This window comes from Triplophysa dalaica, chromosome 12 (assembly GCF_015846415.1).
Source record: "Triplophysa dalaica isolate WHDGS20190420 chromosome 12, ASM1584641v1, whole genome shotgun sequence".
Lineage (NCBI taxonomy): Eukaryota > Metazoa > Chordata > Actinopteri > Cypriniformes > Nemacheilidae > Triplophysa > Triplophysa dalaica.
This window is the reverse complement of record NC_079553.1, coordinates 3,781,480-3,808,297: the sequence shown is the minus strand read 5'-3', so window position 1 is coordinate 3,808,297 and position 26,818 is coordinate 3,781,480. Positions and strand designations below refer to the sequence as shown.

Below are 26,818 nucleotides of genomic sequence, written 5' to 3'. Positions count from 1 at the left end.
CATTGATTTCTCCTGCATGAGTATAAGTGGGTGCTAAGCAGAGCTGCTTGCTTGTTCTTTGTGTAGTCGTAGATGACCAGGATGGCATCAGCTGGACAAGCTTATTTCTTTATTGTCTATTGGTTTGAATACCAATGAAGATTTTTATTTCATTTGTTTTCTCCTATTGTGAGTAAGGTACGTAGCTATTTCACTGTTTATGTTTTAATGTTTACTATTAACAAAAATCTCTATATATAATTTTTTAACAATCTGAGATGTAAATCTGAGATGCTATGAGAAATGCATGGTTTATGCATTTATATAAATAAATTGAGATTCATAATCTTCCACATTTGTTTATGGGGGGGGATGTACATTTACAATGAATAAACAAGACTTAAATATTTTATATATTTGAAATATAATTAACATTTTAAATAGGAACTATTGGTTCTCAGTTTTGCCATTTGTTTCTTTTCAATGCAAAATCAACTCAAATGTAAGCAAGTATTAAACTGATCAAATACTGTTATTTATAATAAATACTTTCATGTGTAAAGTATTTCACAATAAATAAATAAGAAATGTTTTTTTCATGATTCACCTCTGAACAGACACAAAGATGCCCGAGTGAAGATGGGAGACTGGAACTTCCTTGGTGGCATTTTGGAAGAGGTACATATCCACTCCACTATGGTGGGGAAGATCTGGCTGACCATCCTCTTTATCTTTCGCATGCTGGTGCTCGGCGTGGCCGCAGAGGACGTGTGGAACGACGAGCAAGCTGACTTCATCTGCAACACCGAGCAGCCTGGTTGCCGCAACGTTTGCTATGACAAAGCGTTCCCCATTTCCCTCATCCGCTACTGGGTGCTGCAGGTCATATTTGTATCCTCGCCCTCGCTGGTATACATGGGCCATGCCCTCTACCGCCTCCGTGCCCTGGAAAAGGAGCGCCAACGTAAAAAGATGGCACTGAGGAGTGAACTTGGAGCTGTGGATGTGGAGATGGCAGAGGTGCGACGCAAGATTGAGCGCGAGATGAGGCAGATTGACCAGGGCAAGCTGAACAAAGCTCCATTGAGGGGGTCTCTGCTCCACACCTATGTGGCCCACATAGTCACCCGCTCGGCCGTAGAGGTGGGGTTCATGACTGGGCAATATCTCCTTTATGGCTTCCAACTGGATCCACTTTATAAATGTGAGCGGGAGCCCTGCCCAAACTCGGTGGATTGCTTTGTATCTCGACCCACTGAGAAAAGCGTCTTCATGGTGTTCATGCAAAGCATTGCTGCCATCTCATTGTTCCTTAACATTCTGGAGATCATGCACCTTGGCTACAAAAAAATTAAAAAGGCCATCTTGAAGTTCTACCCGCAACTGAGGGACGATGTAGATGAGAGCTACTATACCAACAAGATGAAGAAAGATTCTGTGGTGCATCAGACGTGCATCGGCACCTCGGGTCGCAAGACCACCATTGCATCTGCAACCAGCGGATTCAACCTTCTCCTTGACAAACCACCTGATGGATCTGCCTACCCCATGATCAACTCATCCTCGGCTTTCTTGCCCGTTCATAGTGATATGCCAAACAAAGACGGATCCGATGCACCAAAGTACTCGCAGCACAGTCCTACAGAGCACAACAGCAATTCCAACAACACGAGCAGCGACACTCGCTCGCCACCTTGCGACTCTATCACGCCTCCAAAGGACGAGGAAGAGGTGGAGGATTCTCTGCCCTCACCGCCAACCAAGAAAAGGCAGGAGCCTTCAGACTCATCAAGCCACCACAGGGACTCCTCTCACGCATCATCTTGTGTGGGAAAAAAGCCGTGGAAGGCTAGTGCGCCCTGGAATTGTTCGACAGTTGTAGAAGGTACCGTCTCTGACTCTGATTCTCTGGATGGGGCAAAGGCCCACTGTCCCTATGCAACAGTGCGAGGTCATACTTCCTCCAGGTCCGACGCTAAAAGGAGCAGGCCGACCACTCCTGATTCAGTTGAAGAATCTAGTTCAGAGTCCCCGCACAGCCCGCAGCGAGCGTCACCAAGCCGTCGCACATCACTGGCCAGCAGTGCCAGCAGCAGACGAGCAGCTCCCACAGACTTACAGATATGAGAACAACTTAAATGTCTATTAGATTAGAGAATGGTTAAATTGCCAAAATGATATTCAAATGATCTTTTGGTAGGGATTGATTTTATAATCACTTCTGAATATATCTTGTCAATATTATGAGGCTATTTCAACGGCACAGAATATTTTATTTATTCAATTTTTTGAGATTTTGGAGAGTGAAGAGGGCTTCAAATAAACACCATTTTCTCTCAAAGGAGACAAATGTTGCTGCACGAATGGACTTTTACACTGTAAATGGATTAAATTATTTAACAAACTTTTTCCTATTTACATATCAAATTTCAAAATGATTTATTTTTTGTTAGAATTACCGTAAAGTAGATAACAAGCTGGTTAATAGACTGTTTGATAATTAATAGTTTATTAGTCAATTTGAACTAAAGTCAAGTGTATTATGGTGTAAACAAAGAATTGCATTAAAATATTCAATCAGACAGATTGTAAAAAATGAATATGTGTAAATTATATATTTATGTATATTTATTTCCTTTTCATGCATTGATGTCTTACATTTGGCTGTAATAGAATTATACATTAAGTGAAAAGTAGGAAGGAATAAAGTTATTTGCAACTTACATATTATCTTTATTATTCCCCCTGCTCCCTTTTCGACGTTTTATCGAAAAAGGTGCTCATTATTATCGACAGTTCCTTATATTTGATGGATGTGCTCACAGCACCATCTACTGGAATAGTTTAGAGGAACAGGTGCGAAAAATATTCTTTCTTTGCCATAATGACCTCAATAACAGAACACGTGACGCCTACACACAAATTGTTTAGATTAGTTCTCTTTGATTTAAAGTTCGACATGTCTAATTAAACCCTCCTATAGCAAATACAATTTGATAAAATTAGGAATAATATCTTGTTTATAATTGATATGTCGTTTGGTGTAATGTCCTACAATATATTCACAAAAAGCATATGTACGTAATATTTGTGTCTTACGTAGGCAACGTTCTTGCGATCGTTACACTAAATTTGGCAAAACTGAGATAATGGCCAAACCTGTGTACCCAGTATATTGCCTTAGATTAGTAAAAAAGAAACAAAAGCATTATTATCTGTGGTCTGTTGCATGAGTTTTGGTAAGTCAACGTTGTAATGTTACAAAGTCTGAATTTACAAAGCCTGATATTCAGAAAAAAAAACATCTTAGTTTTTACATTTAGTCTTTTAGTATCCTTTACGTGTTTTTATCTTCAGTAACATTTATCAATAATCTTGTTCAGCATGCGCAAATTCAGGTGAAAGGTCAGGCAAAAAACTGCGTTCAACCAAAACAGTCAGGTGACCACCGAGCACATGATTCGGAACGACCCGCCCGCATTTATAACACCTAAGCAGAGTGACACCTCCTTTAGCCAATCAGCGTACGAGTTACCTAACAACCGTCCAATCACCCTCAAACGTAGATCTCAAGTAGGCGTTTCATCGAGAAGGGAAACACAAGACACGGAAGATTTAAAGGAGAATCTGTAATAAGTTTGTCGTCCTGCACTTTTAGTTTAAAGCGGTCTAATGTTTATTCAGTCCTCATTTATTTCATGCTGATTAAAGCGCAACAGCTGTGCGCCAAAATCGGGCGAGTGACAATTTAACGGGGTTGGGGAGGGGGGTTATCATGTCGATCCAGTTCGAGGCGCCGCTGGCTGACAGTTACGGGGTAGCCGATTCGTTTCCTAAAGATTTCGGCTATGGAGAAGAGGAGGGCGACATCGATGACAGCTCTTCATCCACCGACAGCAAGCCGAGAATCCTTCTGATGGGGTTGCGCAGGAGCGGGAAGTCGTCTATACAGAAGGTAGGTGGCAGGGATGTTATTTGGACCGATGACTAGCCGAGCAAGTTAGCACTGGTGCAAAGTCCCGTAGCAACCGGGCAACATCACGCTCTCTGGGGCACGCTTCGGTCTCTTTGGCCATGTGCTGGATCTCCAAGCACGGCCATTAGAGCTAGTCTATTTCTAACCCAGACATGCATTCATATGATACCATGCAGGCCAAAGATACACGTTCGGTCAGTTTGCCAAGCAAAACACACGTCCCATGTTCAGGCTGTGCTGACTCGCTTGACATTGACTTGGCACGTGACATATTCACATTAAAAGTTCTTCATGCGTTCGGCACCCACCACACCCTCTCAATGCAGATGGTATAGTTCACACAAGCAGAAATCCTTGTATTATATTTGTGCAATATAAATGACATTTGTCACACCTATTGTGTACTTAACTTTGTCTCGCGTTGTTCATTTTAACATTAATATCTAGCTTTGTTGTTTGGTCTTTGTGTTGTCAATGGTCAGGCCCTAAAATGGCTTGCCTTACTTTGACCGTATGATTTCACATTAGCATAGAGCAAACCTTTGAGCCCCTTGAGAATTAATCCTTGCCACCAAAAAACCTCTTCATAAGAAGTGACTCGTGGACTAGGCTTTGTTATGCTCCCATCGGGCGAATGGAAACTTACGTGTACCGTCTCTATGATTAGGTGGTGTTTCATAAGATGTCCCCCAACGAGACCCTCTTTTTGGAGAGCACCAACAAGATCTACAAAGATGACATCTCCAGCAGCTCCTTCGTCAACTTTCAGATCTGGGACTTTCCTGGACAAGTCGACTTCTTTGATCCGACCTTTGACTATGAGATGATTTTCAGAGGAACCGGGGCCTTGATATTTGTCATCGATGCACAGGTGAAACAGGAATTTCAAGGCTTGACTCTAATTGTTCTATACACCCAAACAACGTATTTGTAAATAGATGTGTGTCTTGCATCATAATTGAATGTAATGCAGTCCATTTGTCTTTATTTTAAACTTTTCAACCATAGAATACCTCCCTATGTACAGTGTAAGGAAGTATTTATGTTTTGAAGATTGTTATTTCTGTTATGTCTTTAAATAGATTTCAGAGTTTTCTGGTTTGAAGTAAATCTTCCTCAAGCATTTGTGTGTTTCTTTAAGCTCACAGTGTAAAGATGTCGCACATTTCAGGAGTCTGAATTTGTGAATCGCAATTTTATGGCAGCTCATGCCGCACTGCATTTTTCCTCTGCGTCACAGGATGACTATGTGGAGGCCCTCAGCCGACTCCACCTAACAGTTTCACGGGCATATAGGGTCAACCCGGAGATCAATTTTGAAGTGTTTATCCATAAAGTAGATGGCTTGTCTGATGACCATAAGATTGAGACCCAGAGGGACATACACCAGAGGGCTAATGATGATCTCGCAGATGCCAGCTTGGAAAAACTACACCTCAGGTGAACACATGGCATATTTGCATTTTTTTGTCTATTGACTTGCAAATAAGGGATGTTAAATGATTTAAGCCTCTATAATTCTGTTATCAGAAAAGATTGTACAGAAGTCATAGAATCAAAGTTTATTTAGCAAACTGTTAATTAATGTCGTCAAATGTTAAAGATGTTTCGGAATTCTGTTTAGTTCATTAAAGGAGTCATATGACATGGCTAAACGAATATCTTTGTTCATTTGTCGACAGATTTGTGTACCTAAACGTGTTCACAAATGCTCTGCATTTACACCGCAGGGTCTAATGCCTAGGTCCAGTAGAGAGAGAAATCATATTATAAATCTATTTATTTTATATTGTATTATAAGCAATGCAACATTGATTCTTTTTTCAAAAGCATACTTCACACACTCAAGTGCCTGTGAGATTGCATTTGTTGTATTAAATGCTTAGTCATGTTGTGAGAAAGTTACTCATAAACGAACTAGGCCTAGATTCATTTCTTAAGTCTTCACTTTATCATAATTAGTTGTCTGCGTGCATGCGATAAAATCTGATATGTGGCTTAAGCATTGCAAACGGTTGACATTGTAAATGCAGTCAGAGTTTCATTTACAAACACGTTGCACATTACCATTACTAACCGTTTTAATAATTGTATAAATATCCAAGATATCAGAGGGTCAGCATTTTAAGAAATAGTCATTCCCAGATCTTTTGTCTGATCTTATCAACCGTTTTTTATGTCTGTCCTCCACAGTTTCTATCTGACAAGCATCTACGATCACTCAATCTTCGAGGCTTTCAGTAAAGTGGTGCAGAAGCTCATCCCTCAGCTTCCCACGCTGGAGAACCTTCTCAACATCTTCATATCTGTATGTTTTATTTACTTTAAAGTCTAAAGTGAAATGGTAATACACAGCTGGAATGAAAATGCTTCCATTGTGTGGTGGAAATAGCTTTTTTTTCATGCGCTCCATCATCTCCACTGCAGCCGTGCTCATGCATGTTTTATTATCCTCTTAGTACTGTGCGATCCTATATCGAGCGCTGCAGGGCATTATGTAATGCTTTTCTGTATGTGTTTCTCTCCTAATAGAATTCAGGGATCGAGAAAGCCTTCCTGTTTGACGTCGTCAGTAAGATTTACATCGCCACCGACAGCTCACCGGTGGACATGCAGTCCTACGAGCTCTGCTGTGACATGATCGATGTGGTCATAGACGTCTCTTGTATTTACGGGTGAGATTTGGTATGGTGTGGCTACTCGTATATTGAAGTGCATACACTATATGGACCAAAGAATGTGAACACCCTTTCTAATGAATGGCTGGGCAGAATTCGACTAGTCTGCAAAAGGCCTAGATGTGAATATTATTGTACATCTATTGTTTTGGATGCAAGTTTGGTTTTGGTCTTTAGTGAAGAACTGCTTTCTAGTTTTCTTTCACGAAAAGCTATTGGCTTGCGTTGACTTGTGATTTGACCGTGTAGTTTAAAGGAGGATGGTAGCGGCAGTGCGTATGACAAGGAGTCAATGGCCATCATCAAACTCAACAACACCACAGTGCTCTACCTGAAAGAGGTCACGAAGTTCCTTGCTCTGGTCTGCATCCTGAGAGAGGAAAGTTTTGAACGGAAAGGTAGGCTACACCATTTCTGTTTTGCTACAAAAAATGTTCATTTTGGTATATCATGGAAGGGGTAGTTTGCCCCAAAAGGAAAATTCCCCAAGTTGTTCCAAACATGTTAACTAGTGCGTTAACTATGGTGGTTAATAGTGACCCAGAAAGGTTTGGTTACAAACATTATTCCAAATAAATTTCTTTATGTAAAACACGAAGGAAGATATTTAAGGATTTGTGGGAAAGGAAACCCTTCTAGGGGGCCATTGACTACCATTATTTTCCTACTATGGTACTCAATGCTGACCCAGAATGGTTTGGTTACATGCATTCTTCTAAACGTCTTTCTCTGTGTCCATCAGAACAAAAACATTTATACAGGTTTGGAACAACTTGTGGGTGAGTAAAGGATGACAGAAATTTCATTGTCTTGTGACCCATCCTATAAAATCTACAATTTGGACAACCTTTTAAATTTTGAGGTAAAATATCTCATTAATAGCTGATCTTCAGTTCTGTTTTGTAACTGCTTATTTGGACTTTTTTGGTACAGGACTGATAGACTACAATTTCCACTGTTTCCGCAAAGCCATTCACGAGGTGTTCGAAGTGGGTGCATCCAACTCAAGAACAAGCAGCCAGCCACCTGGCACCCCTTTCATGAAGACTGTTGCCTTAAATGGCACCCCAAGGAGCACTGTGTAGAAGGACCGAGATAATGATGGAAGTACGGAGTCGGTGGGTAAGGTAAAACGAGAGAGCCACTGCCACTACTGCTCCCAAAAGCTTAAAAAGCAAAGCAAAAGGCCTGAAATTCACCGAAAATAAAGACTCGCTGCAATGGGCAGGGCTGATGCTTAAATATAACATGGGTAAACTTGCAAATCTGCAGAAGGATGGAAGGGATAGGCACAAAGAATGTGGATTACTTTTCGTTTTACTAAAAGGCATTAACGAACCTCAAGATGAAAATAAAAGACTGCAAACGAGAGAAAAGCACAGCAAAAAAAACCTGTCTCACCTGGGACTGGAAGTACCTGGACGAATGCTGTATGATATGCTGCCGATCACTTTAACACAGTAGCCAAGTTTAAAACGGTACCCGGTTTACACCTCAAGTGAATGTGGGAGACTGTGAAATTTGTGGTGCACCCACTGGAGGACAACTTTGGTTGAGTGTACACATAAAGCTTCTCAAGCCTTATGTAGAAGAGGCCTGTCTGATGCAAGCCTCTTGTATACACATGCACAAGACACTTGTACTACAAAGGTTTACTTAAGCAAATGAAAAGGGATTGAAATGTGGTTTTGAATTTGTCTCTTATGCTTTTAGAGACTGTTTATGAGATGTAGATGTTTGTGTTTGAATACACAAGCAGTAAAGAGAGGGTGGGTGGGGATCTATGTATATGCACAGGTTTAGGGCCCAGACGTCACATGGAGATAGTGCTTGAGTTGAACTGTTCCACTTGACCTCTTGGAACACTGTGAATGCATTTACCTCAAGTGGATGTGAGGGAACCTAACTAACTTAGACCTGCTATGCTGTTCACTAGCGTTGCCCTCAAGTTATGTTATATCATCTATGGCATGTTGCTCATGCAACCCCTCATCACTTACATTCCGATTCTGAGGTGCCAGGACTCGCACGCATTCACATTATAACTGGGTAACCGTCGCTTTTGCTGTTCCAATCACTGATTAGTACGTTTTTTCGATTGAGAGAAAATCTGCTGAATATGAATTGCAAAGATGACTGAAGTGAAAAACATTGAATATAAGTTTAATTCATTCCATGCATGTGTATAGACTAGAGATGCTTCATGTCGTCTTGCAATCAGTTCAAGCTTTTTAGTTTTGTTTGGGATGAAAGCACTACCTGAATGAGAGATCGCAAACTGATCTTTTAACCCACTTGCGATTCTTGTTTCTCAGACTACATGTAGGGGAAAGAGTGTCTTTTTGCATTTTGCCCAAGGTGTTGCCATTCACAAGAAATAAAACATGTATAAAAACACAGGAAACTAAGTTCATGTGCTGTCATTGACTTGTCAAAACACTGGAGATGGATTGAGATGTCGTGACACATGTTATATTTTAGGTTCCTGCTTGTGATTCTTTTAGAAGCCATTAAAGTGAAAGATTCACCCAAAATGAAAATTCAGTCAATACTCACCCTCTTGTCATTTCAAACCCATACGATTTTATTCTGCAGATCACAAAATATATTTTAAATAATTGAACGAAGGCCATACCCATTCACTTCTATTGTATGGCCACAAAACCAATGTGAGTAAATTGGTACTTCCGTTCTTTAGTTACCAACATTATTTAAAAACCTTATTTTGTGTTCTGCAGAAGAAAGTAATACAGGATGGAAATGACAAGAGTGTGAGTCCCAGTGAAATGACAATGCAATTTTGCATGAAATACTGCAGCGTTTATTGTAAATAGTTTATCAATGTGGGCCATCCTGTGCCCTCATTAAGTTTATTTTAAATCTGAAAATGCACTTCTGTCCTGTAGTGACTATCCATCTTAGATGACGTTCGTTAGATGGCTTGGGCGGAGCATCCGTTAACTCCTCCCCTTCATATGTCAGTCCCGTAAACCTGAAGCTGCGAATGTTTTTACTCCCGTATTTTGACGGAATTTCTCATGAGAAAAACAGTGTTCGTGGCTTTCGTCTTTGTAATTTGAGTGTATGTATAAAAACCCTCGTTGCGTTTTGAAGAACAGGCAGCAGACTGAGAGTTAAAGGGGAGGAGTTAACGGATGCTCCGCCCAAGCCGTCTAATTTATGTCACTTGAGATGGATCATTAAAAGACGGAAGTACATTTTCAGATTTTAATAAGTGATTATAAGGATACAAGATTTTAAAAACGAGAATGAACCACATTGATAAAGTTGTACAATAAACACTGCACTATTTCATGAAATATAGGCATTTTTTATTTCACTGGGACTTTTAAGTGATAAACTGGGATCTGTTACATGAGGTTTAAGAGTTACGAGTGTACAATATCAGAAATCTCTCTAATTTAAGGTCATTCATGCGATCATTTGTGCAATAGAAAGTTAGTGTAAAGGAAAAAATAAATGACAATAAGTTAAATACGGACGCATAACTAGCGGATCGATTTTTACGAAATTTATTGTGACGGCAGGGGGCGGCAAAGTACTAAAAACATCTAATCATGAAATAATCCAACAGAACCACATTCTCGACGCGCTGCCGCTGAGGTAAACCTCACATCAAAGGTATAGAACACAATTTTTACCTCAGGTTGTTCTTTATATTTCAAGTGCTTCATTTCAGGTCCTTATAAAAAGTGCTAAAAGCCTCATTAAACAATATAGGCAATCTCTGGATACATCACTTTGAGAAGCGCTCTAATAATAATTGAGGAGATCTTCTATTTTTCATTCTTTTAAGTGTTGAGGGCTAATTCGGTTTTATGGGAACCACTATTGTCTACGGCGACCATTATTCGAGCGGTCTTGTTAAATATGAGCTTGAATATAGCAAGACGACAGTAAAACAGATACGCCTCGCAGACACTGTCACGACTCATTATGAGAAGCCCACATCAACACAATTTACAGGCTATAAAACACTGACAGAAATTTCTCCACTTCATTAAGTTTCTAATTTCTTGTAAAAATGTTGCATTAATCCTTTAAGTGGCCTGCCGCGCTAGAAATGTGTGTGAAAACACGCAACTCGGTATTGTCACGCAACTTTTACGTGAATGATTGAGCATCATTCTTAATTTATGAAGTAATGTTTCGACAATAGATTAACAGAAAAGGTAAACCCAAACTTTTTACGTCTATTCTGACGATTAGAAATCGGCTTTATCTCGGTTCAAGCAAAGGAAGGTCGATTTAGTAACCCCACGTAGCTACAGTTCATTCGACATAACCTTGACACGTTAGCAGACGCTTTTCAATGAATACATTGTGTCTTTAAAGACCATTCAGTTCTTTGCTAATTTATTTTTAGTGGATTGTTTCTAACAAGTTTCAACAACGCATAAACTATTACGTTTTAACTATTTACTGTATAATATAAACGATAAATGATATAACTATATATAAACTATGACTTCATGATTATTTTACAAGTGATGTGTTATTGTTTATTTAAGATCATGCAAAAAGCATAACGACTTTAAAAGGAATACCATGTCCAGTACACAAAGAGTAATACCTAGATTTTATTTTAAAATGCTCGAAATATTTTACTTAATTTAACCAGAACTGTTAATATAAATGATTTAAGCAAGCAAAACCCAGAGAAATGATAAATGAATAAAATGTTCGATATGTCTCGTCATGTCCCATTGAGATTATCGCATTTCTGCAAAGCTGATATAGTCCTCTAGATGGCGCCAATGCTCATAACTTTCACACCTCTCTCTCTTCCTTCTCTAAGCGTAGTTATTGTTAGTCTTGTCTCTCTTTCACCCTTTCAGTGGCGACCAACATGCTAATGAAATGTTAACATCACGCACTTGTACAATGAGAGAGAAACCAGCATGATGTACAACTGTAATTTGGCTGAATAGCAGCCAGCGAAATTGCTTTGCTTTATCAAAACTGACGTGACTCTCACCCCCCTCCGCACGCTGACTTTAATGTCCAAACTTGGGTAATAATTGGGAACACTCACTGCCGCACACCTCTGCCCAACCGCAACTCTGACATACGGTGTTGATGCTGTCCTACAGCAAAAGTATTTTCAACTTTTGTGACTACTACAGTACACAATGCCTTGCATGGTTCTGTCTCTCCAAGTTTAGAAAGTGCCACGAACGCACTGCAGATTGAAGCGTGCGGTGCTGATAGACATTTGTCAGCTGCAAGCTTCTTCATCTCTCGCCGCTGTAGGTGTCGAGCAAAAAACAACATTGCAGCAGATGAAACGATGCATGTTTTTTTCCCCAAACAAAGCGACGAGACTTTCGGAAACTGCTCCGGTTGCCATTTTGCCTGGTGCCTTATGCTGGTTATTTTTTACATCAAGATAGCTCTGTCAGGTGCATGATCCATTTTTACAGCAAGCTGTCCTGTGAGGAGAGATCTGTCTTCCAGGAGCAGGGCTCTGATTGTGAATTAGGGACCTGATTCTGTGGCCTGTCCTACTCTGGTGTGGATCAGAGGAAAGCAGTAGTCAAACCTCAGCACTGTCAGGGCCCCCTTTTATTAGAGCGCTGCTTTGCCAACAAAATCCAGCACCAGACAGCCTCTAGTCATGACAGTAGGTGAACGGGAGACGAGGAGGGGGAGGGAGGAAAAGCAAAGTAAGGAGCGAGACAGGAGCGGCGGACGGATCCTGCATTTTTTGTGTTGGGCCATCAGAGCGTGTCGAGCTGGGGCAGTCAGCCAGTAGCCGGCTAATGGGCAGCGTTGGGTCGACTGTGACTAAAGGAACAGCGACAGATGCCATTATCTCATCCTCATGTAGATACGATGTCCCGGACAGCTCAGTCCTGCGCAGAAGTCCTGCACGCTTGTTTAAACTTAATGGAACACGATGGATTGGGTAATCGCTGGATGGCCTGTTCTTCTAATCTTTCGTAGGCTGTCGGAGCGCATGGACACGCACACACGCATATATCCGGCCAGACCCCTCACTCGACTCGCCTGTTTCTCATTGCCTATTCACAGGCATCATGAAAAACATATTGCCGTCCTTCCACCCTCATCAGGCTCGGGTTTAAAAGATGTTCTTCTCGCATCGCTAGGGATGTTCTAGTTATTGGAGGGGTGGTGATGGGGCAGAAAGCCTGCGAGTGTAGGGCTCAGGCTGAGAGAGGGAGTCATTAGGCAACCTTTTTGGGTGTATAACAAATGCGATCCGTGCTCAGCTTGGTGCAGTGATGTGAGAGAGCGATATGCAGCGTGGCAATGGCTGTTGACAGTGGATTGGCACCCCTCAAGTCATTTGCTTTCTCCAGTCAGATGTGAAGCTGCCGAGACTCAATGTGGAGAGGGGAAAGGAACGAGTCTGTTCATTTGTATGGGTTTTCTTACCTCGTTTCTTCTTCTATTTCCCTTTTCTCCATCGCAGTGACAGATAAAGTGACCGTGCTGTTCCTTCCCTCGGTTTCCTCAGTTCCACCTGCCACTCTCTCCTTTTGTGGCTCTGCCTTCCTTCTTTCTCGTGTCTTATTCTCTATCTGTTTCCGTCCATCCGTCGCGTTGGTTAACACTGACTCTGCCGGACTAATCAAAGACTTCTGAATGTTCTCAACCATCTCTCCTTCCTCCAGTCCTTCACCTTTCCAGAGTCTCTCTAGCACGTCGCAGGTTCTGTACTACCTGCACTAGTGAGCTGGCGCTCCACACTGACAGGCTAACCGGGATGGTGACAATTCACGGACCAGCAAGCCAACAAGAAGGTTGCACGTTCTTTTACAGTACAAGGGCATAGAGGGGAGAAGAGTGCGGACTGTTTCGCTGCAGTGTGAAAGTTGAGGACAGCACAGTAATAAATCCCAGAGAAACCACATCTCAGGCCTTCACCCGCTGTGGTCAGAGACAGTGTGGTCACTGCCTGAGCAGTCAGCTGATTACCTCAGAAAGGTGGCCCGCTCTGGGTTCTTTTAATGGCACGGCACAATGTTTCTGCTCTCAGCCTTCCCCCTGACATGTGCGGATTTACATTCTGCCTCGTGCTACACCAAAGATCATTACTTGGATTTAGATTTACATTTATTCATTTGGCAGACGCTTTTGTCAACACGCTAAACAGTACCGTTAGATTACTTGAGTGTCAATGTATGCACAGCTATAGACCTCCAACTTTGTTTGATAAACCCAAAGCCATCTATCTGATCACAGTTTTGTTTTGGTGCTTAACTTTTGTTTTGTGCATACAGTGTAGTACGTTATATGTAATATTTACAATGGACCTTTTTCACAAGCCTGTGATGAAGTGTTCAACGTTCACACTGAATTGTTTTAGTGTGCTGCTTGTCCAATTTGATTCATTTTAATAAGTTAAATCAACATGATTTTTTATGTTCATTTATGTAACTTAATCCATTCATGTTGGCACTACATAAATTATTTGTGTTGTGGTAGCATATATTTGTTACAACTAAGCAGATGATTTATACTTCCCAGCATGCTTTGCGTAAGACTGTATTTTGAGTTATTTTCTTAATTAAATGCTGTTTTATGTGTTTTTCAGTAAAGGGAAACGCTTGTTAGGGTCTAATGTTCATTTATCTTTGAGATTTAGAGGAGTTTGTTATATTTTTAAGTTTTGTGGTTACCATTGTTTAGAAAAGCATTCCCTTTGCTTAGTTAGTGGGCGCTTACATTTTTTAATTAGAATTTCTGTTAAGCTTGGTCAACTTCATATCTTGTTAGAGATTAAAGAATGACATGTTAACTAAAAACACCAATATTGAGAATGCTAAACGAACATATGAATCGTAACATATAAAAATCATGCTTGTTTGAACACTATTTTATTTAGTAGGCATGGAAAAATAATACATAGTGTAACCTGACAAAATTCTTTCTAATATGCATTGCAAAACATTATACAGAAGGTATGCCCCAAATGAATTTAATCAAGACTTCTAAAAAATTTTATTTCACACAACAAGATTATAAAGAATCGTTTCAAACAAATTACATTTAGTTAGAGCAATGTAATTCAATTTCGTGGAAAAGTTTTCCTTAATGTAATTAAGTTCGTTTTGAGTACATCATTATCTTAAATCTTCTTCAGCATCTAAAGTTTTTAATATTTTCATATACAAAAATGTATGTACGTTAATAACACGGTGCTTTGTATTATATTACCTTTGTATCAAATTACAAAATATAATGAACGCTAATGCGAGGTTTTTTTATACAGGGTCTATGGAAGTCAACTGCTGTTAACAGACTCTCTTTTGTTGAAAGTATTGAAAACACTATTGTATAGTTTGTCTTTTGCTAATTGAGCAAATATGAATGCATAAATATATTTCTGGTAGTCTCCCATTCACCGCAGTTTACCCAACTATGTCGACTTCCGCTGCTAAGAAACCCGGAAACGTGAGAAAGGTCCATTGGTGAGTGTTTGTTTTATTACAATGTAATGCCTTACACTTGCTGTGTTGCTGTGCACTAATAATGTAGACAGCATATTATAGCATGCAAGCATACTATGCAACAGTAATTTGTGGTTCACAAATTTGATTAGACTAACCGCATAAAAAGAATACTGAGCATCAATACGCCTGCTTATCTTTGTGTGCTTGGCTTTCCAGAGAAGAGTATGTAAATGGTGCAGAGTAGAGTGATTTTTGCCGGGGGCGAGAAGCCGTAGCATATGTATTATCTCTAGCACCAGGTTAGTTTGGAGCAGGTATTCTCTCACCAGTGAGCAATATTCAGTAAGTGATATTTAATACAACAGCAATGTTGATATTCTACAAATATTACATTTATACTGTACATGTATCTGACATCCAATTTGATTCAAAGGACCTCTTGAAATGACTTTGCCTTGGTTTAGTAAGAGATAATGTTGAGTCAGTCATAATTGCAAAAAAGAAAAAACCTGCATGGACTTGTAATAATGTCCAGCTGGCTGTATATGATCTGCTTGTTGCCAAATAAAGAATGATTACCTAAGTATAAATGTATAGGATAGCAATGTAAGTTGCTTTGGATATAAGCGTCTGCCAAATGCATAAATGTAAATGTAGATAAGAATAAAAATAACAATAACAATATTTAAAGGAATAGTTCACCTAAAAAAGAAAATTCTGATATGAATTAATCAACCTCAAGTCGGCGATCGCGAACCAGAAATCCTGATTTGTGCGATGAAACACCAAGGACAAACGCACAAGAACTCTGTTGGTTGTCACGTGGAACAAAACGATACCCTATTAGAAAGCAAGCTGACAGCATTATAACAACCGTAGTTATCACTTAAACAAACCCTTTTCTTTATTCTGTCAATTTTACATTACATACACTATCATCGCAATTACATATCATTTCAATAAAAGATAGGCTATGTGCAAGTGACAGTAGTGGTGTAGTCCGAGTGTGCTGATGCTTTAAGGTGGAACAGAAAAGATAGGTACAGTGGAGCTAGTGGAGCAAGAGATTATTTCACTTGATAATGTCAGCAGCTATTTTTTACAACCGGTATTAATATTATTTTTTAATTACTGTAAAGATATAAATACAACAATATTTAAGTTGCAATAAAATTATAACTAGTGCTGCTGTGTCACCTTAAATGCTTAAGACGATGCTGGTTGAGCAATTTCTCAACAATAAATAATATTTTAAATTACGTAAAAGGTTATATGTACACAATTGTTTATATTGAACACATATACAGCCTACAGTGAATTTTTTTTTTTTTTATGAAATCTCGAGAGAGAATTTGCGAGATTTCCTGTGTTCACAGTCAGGACTATGAAAGAAAATCTATATTCTGTTTGTGTGTGGTGTGCTTTCTTCGTCACAACACTGCGCACCACACATTATAGCAAGACGAATAAAACTAGGATTTTTTGTCCTCATGTTTGTGATCTCTCACAGTTTGAAACAATTTTAAGATTTAAAAAAATCTATTTGTGCGACGACGGCATAAACTCTTCAAGTTATCTTTTGTGTTCAAGAGAACAAATGATTAAAAACTGTTTACAGAGTTGACCAGCAATTTTTACAACTTTTTGTTGGTAAGATATTTGCAAAGCCGAGTGACAAAATTAAGGTGACTAATAATAATGATTTATGGAAAACAAATATATATAACAAAATAAGGAGATACAAGGTTTGAGAAAGGACAGCAGTGATATGTGTTGTACACGTTTAATCTCAATAAATACGCTAAACTCGATGGTTTTCTGATGTGTTCCTTATTGAAAATTTACAGTAGAGGGAAAAAGAAAAGTATTTAAGAGTGGGATTAGGACATGTCACATCCCAAACTCGAAGCTGCGCTGGTCCCATTAGCACCACAGCTCATTTAGTTAGGGTCATGTGCACAAACTCATAAAATAATTATTCTGTAAATAACAGAACCACTGGTGTTACTGTACCACATGTGACACTTTCACTCCAGCCAGCCCATCAGCAGAATTTTATATATCAGTCCAAAGGTTATAATTGAGCAGCCAGTTCGGCAAGTACATGTCAGATCTCCGGCAAAAGTAGAGGATTATTGATGCTCCTTTTGCAGTATTTAAAAGTGATGACTGTCTCAGTTTTTCGTGTGAGATAGTGTTTGCTGCAACTGTCAGATTTAGGACCTTCGCAGGATGACTGATAGAGAGTGTCAAGAAGAGTGGAGGAAGAGAAGTGACAGCTGAAGATCCGCTGCTGTGGGCACAGTGTGCGCGTGAGAGTGCTTACATAGCAGTGCGGCTGCAAACTAAGCAAGAGCAAAAGAGCGAGAGAATTAAAGCAAAGACCGACTGCACAAATGCAATATTCAGTATATCGTGGAGAACAAGCAATACAAACAAGATAAGCTGTGATGATGAAAAGGACCGCATATAGCATCTGTTGCGGAGAATGAGAAAGAGACTGAGAATGGCACAGTATGAGTCCAAAGCGGGAGCTCGTGGGGTGTACCAGGCGAGAAAAGACACCACAGATTGTGTAAACTAACTCTACTTTCTCTCTCTTTTTCTCTCTCTATGTCATGTCTTGTGTAGCCCATCCCTTATTTGAGGTTTGGAACTAAACCAGTAATTTCCCATGCAGAAATTCTCATTTAAAACTTAACCATTGTCCAAGAAACCTTAAAACGAAAAATCAGAAACACAAAAGAGCCATTATTTCTTTTGGGTGGTGGTGATGTGTCAAGGACGTTGAATCAACCTGGTTGTTTATTGTTTTTCTTTTATTTCCATGTTAACTTTTTTATGATTAACCTTTGATGTCAAGCAAAGTTGTGACCTTGTCTTTCAAAGTTTCCTGGTTTTGGAGCCTTTCCTCTGTTTTCTCTTGTCAAGGGCAATCACAGCATTGTGCCAACACCTGTGGTGATGGGGCGCTTTACTGTGTGAAAACATTTTGTTGTAAGAACAAATCAGACAGGACAAGCACCCCTGGCTATTGGCTTTTAATCCTATGGCATTCGTTCTTTCTCTCTTTGTCTGTCCTCTTTGTAACTCACTTCAACTTATTCTTTTGAGTTCGGTTTTACTATTAGATACATGATAGTCTGTTTGTTTTGTGTTGTATATTAGAAAATACTGAATTGCCTCGGGTAAAGAAAACTGGACTATGAAAATGTCTGCCACTGTAGCGTTATTTCAAGTCACAGATCATATTATAATTAAACATCAGTCGAAAATAAAAATTCTGAATGTCAGAAAAACATTTTCCTAAATTGCTTTCTTTGTGTTCAACAGAATAAATAAATTTAAACCGGTTTGGAACAACTTGAGGTTGAGTAATTCAAGTCAGAATTTTCATTTTTGGGTGGAGTATCCCTTCAACAATTAAAATATGTGTTTATTTATGTGCATGTTAAGTAAATAAAACAATGTATTCACACTGAATTCTATTTTGATTATAATCTCCATTGAGTTTAATGTGCATTACTTTTCTATTTTCTATTTTCTATTACTTTCAAATATAATTGAAAATGTCTCCATTCATTATAATATAGCTTATAAGCTTTGGCAGTGCATGTGATTTTAAAGCTAAGTGTATGCAAGTATGAAGTGTTGGTTGTGTTTTCAACTGAAAAGCACCATTTTTAAAATAATAAGTATCTTTTCTCAACACAGTGAGGAAACGCGTGTAATGATGGACTGCATAAGTCGTTCAGCTGGAGGAAACATTTTCTTCCTGTTTAAATACCTGTTGCTTACTTAATTTCTAAAAACCAGCTCACAAGAACATTTCACTCTCTTCTTTTCTGACTTGCACGTCAGATACCATTTTTATTCCCACCACCAACTGTAATTAACGGCCAATTTGCTTTTTAGTTCCTCTCGCAATTAATCCATAACTCTTCAAGTCACAATGTCAAAAATGTATGATTGGCTTATTCCTGAATACAATGGGCTTTTAAGTCAGGGCAGGACATGATGTGTACACCATTAAAAACTGGCGTGCAACCACCTTGCATCTGCTATTTCGTGTATTAAAACAGACATTTCTGTTTCCACAGAACATTTCTCTGACATGCCTCTTTGACTTCAAAGGAAACGTAATCAAACAGAATTGCTTAGTTAATGTACTGTAGGCCGTTCGTACGTGTCACGGTTAAATGCTGTTCTTTGTGTTGCTGACAGTTGTTTTAAAGGAATGCTAAGTTGTTTGGTTTACAGTGATGTCTAATTTGTCCGCTGACGCTTGTGAGGGTCTGGTCGTGAGCTGCCGGATCTCGGAGACTGTGAGTGGTTGATGTCAGAAAGGATCCTGTTTTCATTACTCACAGACTCTGAATGAACTGAGGATGTGCTGAAGGGTTCTGATAAGTGCTGCTTCATCTCTGTTTTTCACGCCTTTTCTCTGCAGGGCTGAAAAACACGAGGAGAATGAGATATGAAAAGAGGGATGTAAAGAGAGATGGCATGAATAAGAAGCGGGAACGAGAGAGAAAGAGGTGCGGGAGTGGGCGACGGGAGGGGAACCGATACAGCGAGCCGAGGTGAGGCGGGTAAGAAAGTTTAGATTGGTTGTGGGCGCGTTGAACTGTCTGCAAAATCTCCCATGAAGAACTTAGTGAACGATAATGAGCAAACCGGGCCAGATGAGAGGTGGAGGGGAACTGCCCTGCAAAGTCCATCCGACAGGTCGCATCCTCCCCATCGAATCAAACTAATGATGTAATCACATGAGATGTTATTTTACGGCCCAAACACACCGTCCACCTTTCCTCCTCTCTCACCTCCTCTCTGTCGACGGTGATGGAGGCAGGACGGTGAAACAGAGAAGGCCCGGGTGGGGGGTCGGAGTGTAACTGGGAGGTCAGAGGGTATAAAGGGTTTGTCTGAGCGAGGTAGGTAAAATACAATTAAAACTAAGCAGGGAGTCAAGGGGAGTGACCTAGGTGAGACTACTGTGTGTGTGTGACACATAATGAAAGGTTGAACCTTCCGTCACAGAGATGGCATACCAAATCGACTCGCCCAGGGAAAGAGGAGCCACAGAGAGAGGGGGAGAGAGAGAAGGGAGGGAGAGCCGGAGAGCGTGGTTGCCACGGGGCTGAGTGACAGAAATTAATAATTAGTGACAATGATTGACAGCGCACTCTCCATCTGCGACCCGCCGCTGCCTCCGAGCGCTTGCCTCCGCCGGCGACCGCGGGCACAATGAGCTCCAGCGGGATTCTGAGAGACGCTGATGATTGACAACTGCCTCCTGGAGAGACGGGGACAGCCAGTGTATAGGGGTGACGTGGAGAGGGAGGAGGGTAGAGTTGGGAGGCGTGTGGAAATGTGTTGGGAGGAGAGCAGGGGGTTCGGTCATGATGGAAGTAGAGAAACGTTGCCCCAGTGCCGGTCCGACTCGACCCACCTCCCAGCCTGCAAAACAACACACGGCCGCTATGCAAAGCACTCACGCTTTCTCCAGGGAGGAGTGAGAGCGAGAGGAGCGAAAAGGGGAGATGGGAAGGAAAGCGATTTGTGTAAGAGGGAATGGTCATTGATAATTAGCCAGCTGTCTGTATTCTCTGTCCTGTCTTTGATGGATTTGTCTCTCAGAGCTCTCTTTATTCAGGCTCATTATTGGGTATTATTGGGCAATTATTTTGCCTCTAGCTTATCTCTTATCTTGGTAATTGCACAAAGCGAGTGAGGGTAAAACAAGCTTTCATTACACATTAACACAAGTTTCTTATTCATGTGAACACGATATAGATGAGATATATATAAATAGAACTGAATTTTCAGGTTATTTTGAATATTCTTTCTTTCTTTCCTTCTCTCCTTCCGTCCTTCTTTCCAGTTAGACAACTCATCACTGACCAACATTTAAAATTGTAAGGAAACATTTATTTGTAAAGCCATTTAAGGCAATTTTTTACAGTGTAACTTAAGTTATTTAGAATATTGGGATGGTTTCCCAGACTGGTTAGTTCCAGACTGAAATGCATATCTGAGCTGTCTTATGGGCCAATTGACATTACACAACATTTTGTGAGCCGCGCCGTGTCCTATAGTGAACTGACCGGCACTGCGTGCGCACTCTGAAAAGTTGAACTATTTCCATCTCGATGCGGCCTAAAAAAATGTGCGCACTACACCTTATGCGCAACGCGACCGTTTCTACATTGAAAATAACGAACTATGAATCGCCCCTTAAAGAGACAGTTCTCCCAAAAATCATTTTCCCCTTAAGGTTTTCCAAGTCTGTATACATTTCTTTGATCTGATCAACACAGAGAAAGATATTTGGAAGAATGCTGGTAACCAAACCGTTCTTGGCCACCATTGACTGCCACAGTAAGGAAATTACATAGTCAAAAGTGCCCAAGAACCGTTTGATTTTCTACCTTCTTTAAAATATTATCCTTTGTGTTCAAGAGAACAAAGAATTTTATCAAGCATTTTTTGCTTTTTTTAAATTTAAAATTAAAGTTTGGAACAACTTGAGGGTGAGTAACTGAAGACAAAATTGTCTTTTTGGGTGAACTGTTCCTTTAATTTTAACCAACTATCTCAAAATATACTAGTGCAGTATTTTTTCTCAAGATGCAGTACTGGTAATTTTAGGCCTGTTTGTAAAAACTACTTAAATTGAACTAGACCTTGTCTTGTCTTAATCTAATCCTTGTCAGGGAAATCGCCCGTTAGTGAAGGAAATTGTTCCATAAAGTTTTATATTTTGCAATTACACACCTTTGTTATATCCTCAGGCAGTTACAATCTGATATGTAAATGTTTTCTTTATTTTATAAATTCAACAGAAAAATATATTCTTAATGTTAAAGTAATGTGAGTGATTGCATGTAAGTAAAAACTGGAATGTCGGTTTTTTGGTGCTCTATCTGTTCTGACATTATCTTCCAGTAGTTTACTTACGCACATCAATTCAAATCAAAGAAAAACTGAAAGACAATCTCTGACCTGTCATACCCTAATGGGGATAAACAAGTATCTCTGGCCTCTAAAGAGAGGTCCAGTTTGTAGACAGAATAGCCCAATGGAATTTGCCCCATGCCAAGCATACTTTAACCTGCTTTGACATGGGCTGCTCTAATACATTCCAGCACAACTTCAGTCTGGTAAAAGGTCTCTAAGGCTTACACATAAACACACACGTGCACATTTGACCTCAGGGGAACCAAACCGGATTGCACAGTAGAGTTTGTCCTGCTGGGAAATGATTCATATCAGTGAACATTATTGATTTTTACAAAACGGGCAATTTTTTCCTTCTGCCTTTGTTATGTCTCTTTCTATTTTCCTCTCTCCCTCTCTTCCACAGCAGGTTACGCATCTGTTGTTTTCTGCTGTCAGATGTATAGAACACCTGTCCTTTGTACGATTATCTCCATTTCCTTTTTGGTTTTCACAATGGCGAGAGTTGTACTGAACTGCTTGCTCATTCATTGTCATATGGAAGAGGTGTTTTACACAGTTCAAACTGTCTTCTTGCTTTTGCATGATTTGTATCTCATTTAACTTATGAATTATTAATCTGTCTTTAAAATGAAAACACAAAACATCATATCGGAAAATTTGGATTCAGTTAACCTATTGTATTGAGTAATGAAGAGTTTTCAAGTCTAGTTATGTTTAAATGAATATACGTGTATTTGGTGCATTTTATGTGATGACCTTAGACCCTGTCTACGTTTTTTTTGTCTGAATGGTTCCATAAAGAACCTTTAACATCCGAAGAACCTTTCTGCCTTACCCTGCATCCTAACCAAACATGATGCGATGAGATTCCTGCGATGAGCAATTTGTTTCTCCATACCGAACGCGAAAAAGGGGCGATGCGCGATAATTACAAAACACAGCCAATCAGAAGCGTTTTTCTCCGTCCACGCGACCTCGCGCGCTGCAGCTGAAGAGTGCACAAAGAGAGATGCGTCTTGTTCTCATGACCTAAGTTATGCCTCGCTCGACCTGACTTTGCCAAGTGGTTGATGTCCTCAGGACAACATTTTTATAAATAAACCTAAACCCACACCAACCTCCAACCATAACTAACCCTTAAAATCAAAAGGGGAAATGAAAAGTGAAAAACAATGGTCTAGACGCCACCTAATCCTGGTTGGAAGATTACATTTAAAATAAACTGTAAATTTATTTCTGAAATCTAATTGGTTGATTTAAATGTTCGGTCGCTATGCTACAATTTACGAATCTAAACGTATGTAATCAAATGTATATAGCTTGTTTTCATCCATATTTGCCGATTAATATTCATGAGCTGCAGAACTTATATCGAATGAGATCCTTGTGTGGGCGGAGCTCTCAGCTGCGATTTCGCAGAAATAGAAATGGGCATTGCTCGTCGCGCAGCCCTGTTGGGTTTGGTTAGGACAAAACCTCTGATTAATACGGAAAAGATACCTTTTATCACGTGTCACATTTGGTTAAGACACGGTGTTTAAAAAGGTCTTCAGATTATAAAAATGTAGAAAAGAGATGTTTCTTTAAAGAAGCTTTGACTAAATGGTTATTTGTGCAACCAAAAATGGTTCTTCAATGGCATCCTTGTGAAGAACATACTTAGCAGTGTACACCGCAAGCTAGTGGGGCATTGCGACGTGACAGAAGACTATAACCCATTATAAACAGATATGATGTTCTAAATGCTTTCTATTGTCTTTTGTCGTGTCACATCACACCGCTCGTGCTCCTGCTTTAAAAAATCACTTTTTACACAACCTTTGCTACCGGGCAGTTGCCTTATTAGAGTAGAATTTGGCAAGAACTTTTTCTGCCTTTGCTCTGCTTGTTTCTGTTACCTTTACAACTGAGTCATGAAACCTTCAAGACGCTCTGTTCTTATTTGCATTTGTTCTCTTTCTATCTGTTTTCCTTCTTGTCCTCACTTCTCTCCCGGACATCATCACCCCTCACCTCTAGAAAACACACACACACACACTTACATATAGAGTCCGTTGCACATGTGAGCTGACAGCTGGCTTCCGCAGGGCCCAGCAGGTGCAATGACAAGGCCCCAGAGGCCCCTGACTCACCGAGCATGTGCGTTTGTGTGTGTGCTCCGTCCCTGGAAGACCTTACTTGACTGAAACCCATAGGTTGCGCGTGTGTCTTTAAAAGTTGAATATTTGTTTTACTTTCTATAATTTGCAGTTCTTCTGTGACATTGTGCACTACACCCAGGAAAAAAGAAACTCGTCAAAAGTTCTCTCCGTTCTGCTTGTTTTTCAACTTCCTTGTGTAACTTTTACAGGCCCCTAAAAGTACATTTAAGTCTTGTTCGCAGCACATGGAGTTGACACATTATACATAGTTTAATTCTATCTATGGAAAGTAGATGCTTAATTATCCTGATCTGTGCTTTGACGCTCTAGTTCTCGCTCCTGAACATGGGCGACACTGGTCAGCGTGGGATGTCTGCGCAGTGTGATGTTGAAAGGCACCGCGCACACACACACCTGGCTCACCGGCTGCCTCTCTGGTCTGCGTCACCTTTTGTCAGGCTCATGTTAATTAAGCCCCGTCAACGGCACGCACACATACACACACATGCACCCTCACCGGGGCGCCTTTTAATGAGCCCGCCATTTGATAGTTATAGACACCGAACCCATGTGCTTGTTTTATACCTTGATGTGTCCGTGTGTTGTGAAGAGGAGGGTGAAAAGAGGAAGAGCGTTTGGGGAAAGAAAGCAGGGGAGGGGGATCAGCTGACGAGATATTGTTTATGGTAAATAGGGGGTATGTCATCACTCTGTCTCTCCATCGCTCACTTTTTGCGTCCAAGTGAGACCTGACTCTCCCTTTTCAGCGAGATGAAAGACGCCAGGCACGGGGCTTCCAAACAAAAGTGCCGGCAATCACAAACAAACCTTCAAATGAAGAACATCAAAGGCGCTGCCCCAATTGTTAGCCTCTCGTGTCCGGGGAAAATTGGCTCATTAAGGGCAAAAAATGACATTGTTTACATTAACCGAGGGCCCTGATTAGATGCAACCATGTTTGTTAGGTTGTGTTGTCTGCCTTCACTGTTGCCGTTACCAACAGGCCACTTCAGCTTGCCGCCTGCACAATCGTTCCTTTGAAGGCTTTCTCTTCGCCGATAAAGACCGAAAGAATGGAAAAAAAAAAAAAAGAAAGCGAGGGAGGGAGGGAGAAATAGATAAACACGATCACAATTGCCAACACATAGAGAAGGACATGATAGGACCATTCTCTTGGTCTCTCTTTCTCTATTCTAGCATCAGTTTTCTCTCTTTAGGACTAATTAGGTTGCCCGTGGAAAGGGAGGCGATTCAAGAGGACAGTTGGGGTTGTGATGGATCTGTTTGTGTGGTAATTGCACTGATAAAGAGCCGGGTGTTTTTGGAAGGAACGAAAAGGGAAGGGCCGTTGTGCTGAGTGGGTTTGGGAAGGGGGGATTGTATGGGGGCATGTTGTACTGCTGGCCCGAGTTCACCTTGTAAATGAAAAGAACCTCTTTTGCGGTGTATTCAAACGCTGTAACACTGTGTGATTACTATGAGGTGGTTTGGGGAGAAATGCTGTCATAGTGTTAGTAACATATTTGGAGTAAAATCTGCAGGAAGAAAATAGCAGTGATCTTTTATTACTGACGAAGGCTTGAAAAATAAAATAAATGCTAATTCTGTTATTGTTTACATAATTATTCTGTCATCACTGTTCTCTTGCTTTAAAGCAACGAAAAATGTAATTATTTACTAACCTTCTTGTCATATTAAACCAGTTTGACTTTCTTTTTCCAGCAGAACACAAAAGAAGATATTTTGAAGAACGTTGTTAACCGAACCCATCCGCTTGCATTAGTTTTGTGTCCCTACAATAAAAGTGAATGGGCGCTGTTAGGTTATCAACTTTGTTTGAAGTATCTTCTTTTGTGTTCTGTGAAAGAAAGAAAGTCATACAGGTTTGAAATGACAGAATTTTTATTTTTGGGCGAACTATCCTTTTAAGTACTTAAATAGTATATAAGAAATAGAAATAGTATAGTAAAAAGAAATAGTATAGTAATATGAAAATTGTGCATAATTTAAGTTTTCCAAATGACTGATTTAAAACTTTGTTAGGCTTGAAAACTGGACTGTGAAGCAAAACTAAACATTTATGAGAGATACATGTAATTTTAATTGTATTTAGCAAAATTGAAATGTAATAAATATGCAGATCTGAGCACCAACTTAGTCTTATTGGTTCTCATCTGGGTGTTTTGTCAGACGACAAAAATAATCATTGGTGTTTCACAAAAAAAGGAACTCCTATTCATATGGCATGAGTGAGAGTGATTTATGATAAAACTTAAATTTTGGGTAGATCTGTACTGCTTTCAACTTGCTGTGAAGTTAAATATATGATGGTGCGAAGATTACACCAAATGTTTTAATGTCAGAAGTTTTTGTAGTTTGTAGAAAAAAAAGTATTCTCAGCTGAAGTTGCAGCATCTAGTGGCATTATAATGTGACGCATTTATGAATCTCATTTCTTTCACTTATGTCTAAGGGCAGGTGCCGAGACCGGCAGTGTCTGTGTGTGTGAGAGAGTGAGATAGAGAACAGTACCGCTAACCACACTGTGACCTCCTAACCCCTCGCTCCCTTCTTCTCCAGCCTCCGTCACCTCTGCCCTCTCAGGGAGAGTGACCTAACCTGAAAATAATTACAACTACT

General features: G+C 40.1%; 2 protein-coding genes across 2 annotated transcripts; both read left to right on the top strand.

Annotated features, from left to right (window-relative positions):
• The first annotated feature begins 618 nt into the window (after positions 1-618).
• gja9a (gap junction protein alpha 9a) lies at positions 619-2,106 on the top strand. The gene has a single exon (XM_056762422.1). It carries the CDS (start codon positions 619-621, stop codon positions 2,104-2,106), a length of 1,488 nt encoding a protein of 495 aa, XP_056618400.1.
• Positions 2,107-3,562: 1,456 nt separating this feature from the next.
• On the top strand, positions 3,563-9,041 carry rragca (Ras-related GTP binding Ca). The gene is made up of 7 exons (XM_056763521.1): positions 3,563-3,934; positions 4,623-4,826; positions 5,196-5,395; positions 6,149-6,263; positions 6,488-6,630; positions 6,883-7,031; positions 7,567-9,041. Exons 1-7 carry the CDS (start codon positions 3,755-3,757, stop codon positions 7,716-7,718), a joined length of 1,143 nt encoding a protein of 380 aa, XP_056619499.1. The 5' UTR covers positions 3,563-3,754; the 3' UTR covers positions 7,719-9,041.
• The last annotated feature ends 17,777 nt before the right edge of the window (positions 9,042-26,818 follow it).

What these genes read in the sequence shown, in the direction of transcription:
- gja9a (XM_056762422.1), top strand. Translation starts at nt 619, where the DNA reads ATGGGAGACTGGAACTTCCTTGGTGGCATTTTGGAAGAGGTACATATC.
- rragca (XM_056763521.1), top strand. Translation starts at nt 3,755, where the DNA reads ATGTCGATCCAGTTCGAGGCGCCGCTGGCTGACAGTTACGGGGTAGCC. An exon ending in GACGTCTCTTGTATTTACGG is followed by an intron (nt 6,631 to 6,882) that starts GTGAGATTTGGT and finishes TTGACCGTGTAG; the next exon opens with TTTAAAGGAGGATGGTAGCG. An exon ending in GGAAAGTTTTGAACGGAAAG is followed by an intron (nt 7,032 to 7,566) that starts GTAGGCTACACC and finishes TTTTTGGTACAG; the next exon opens with GACTGATAGACTACAATTTC.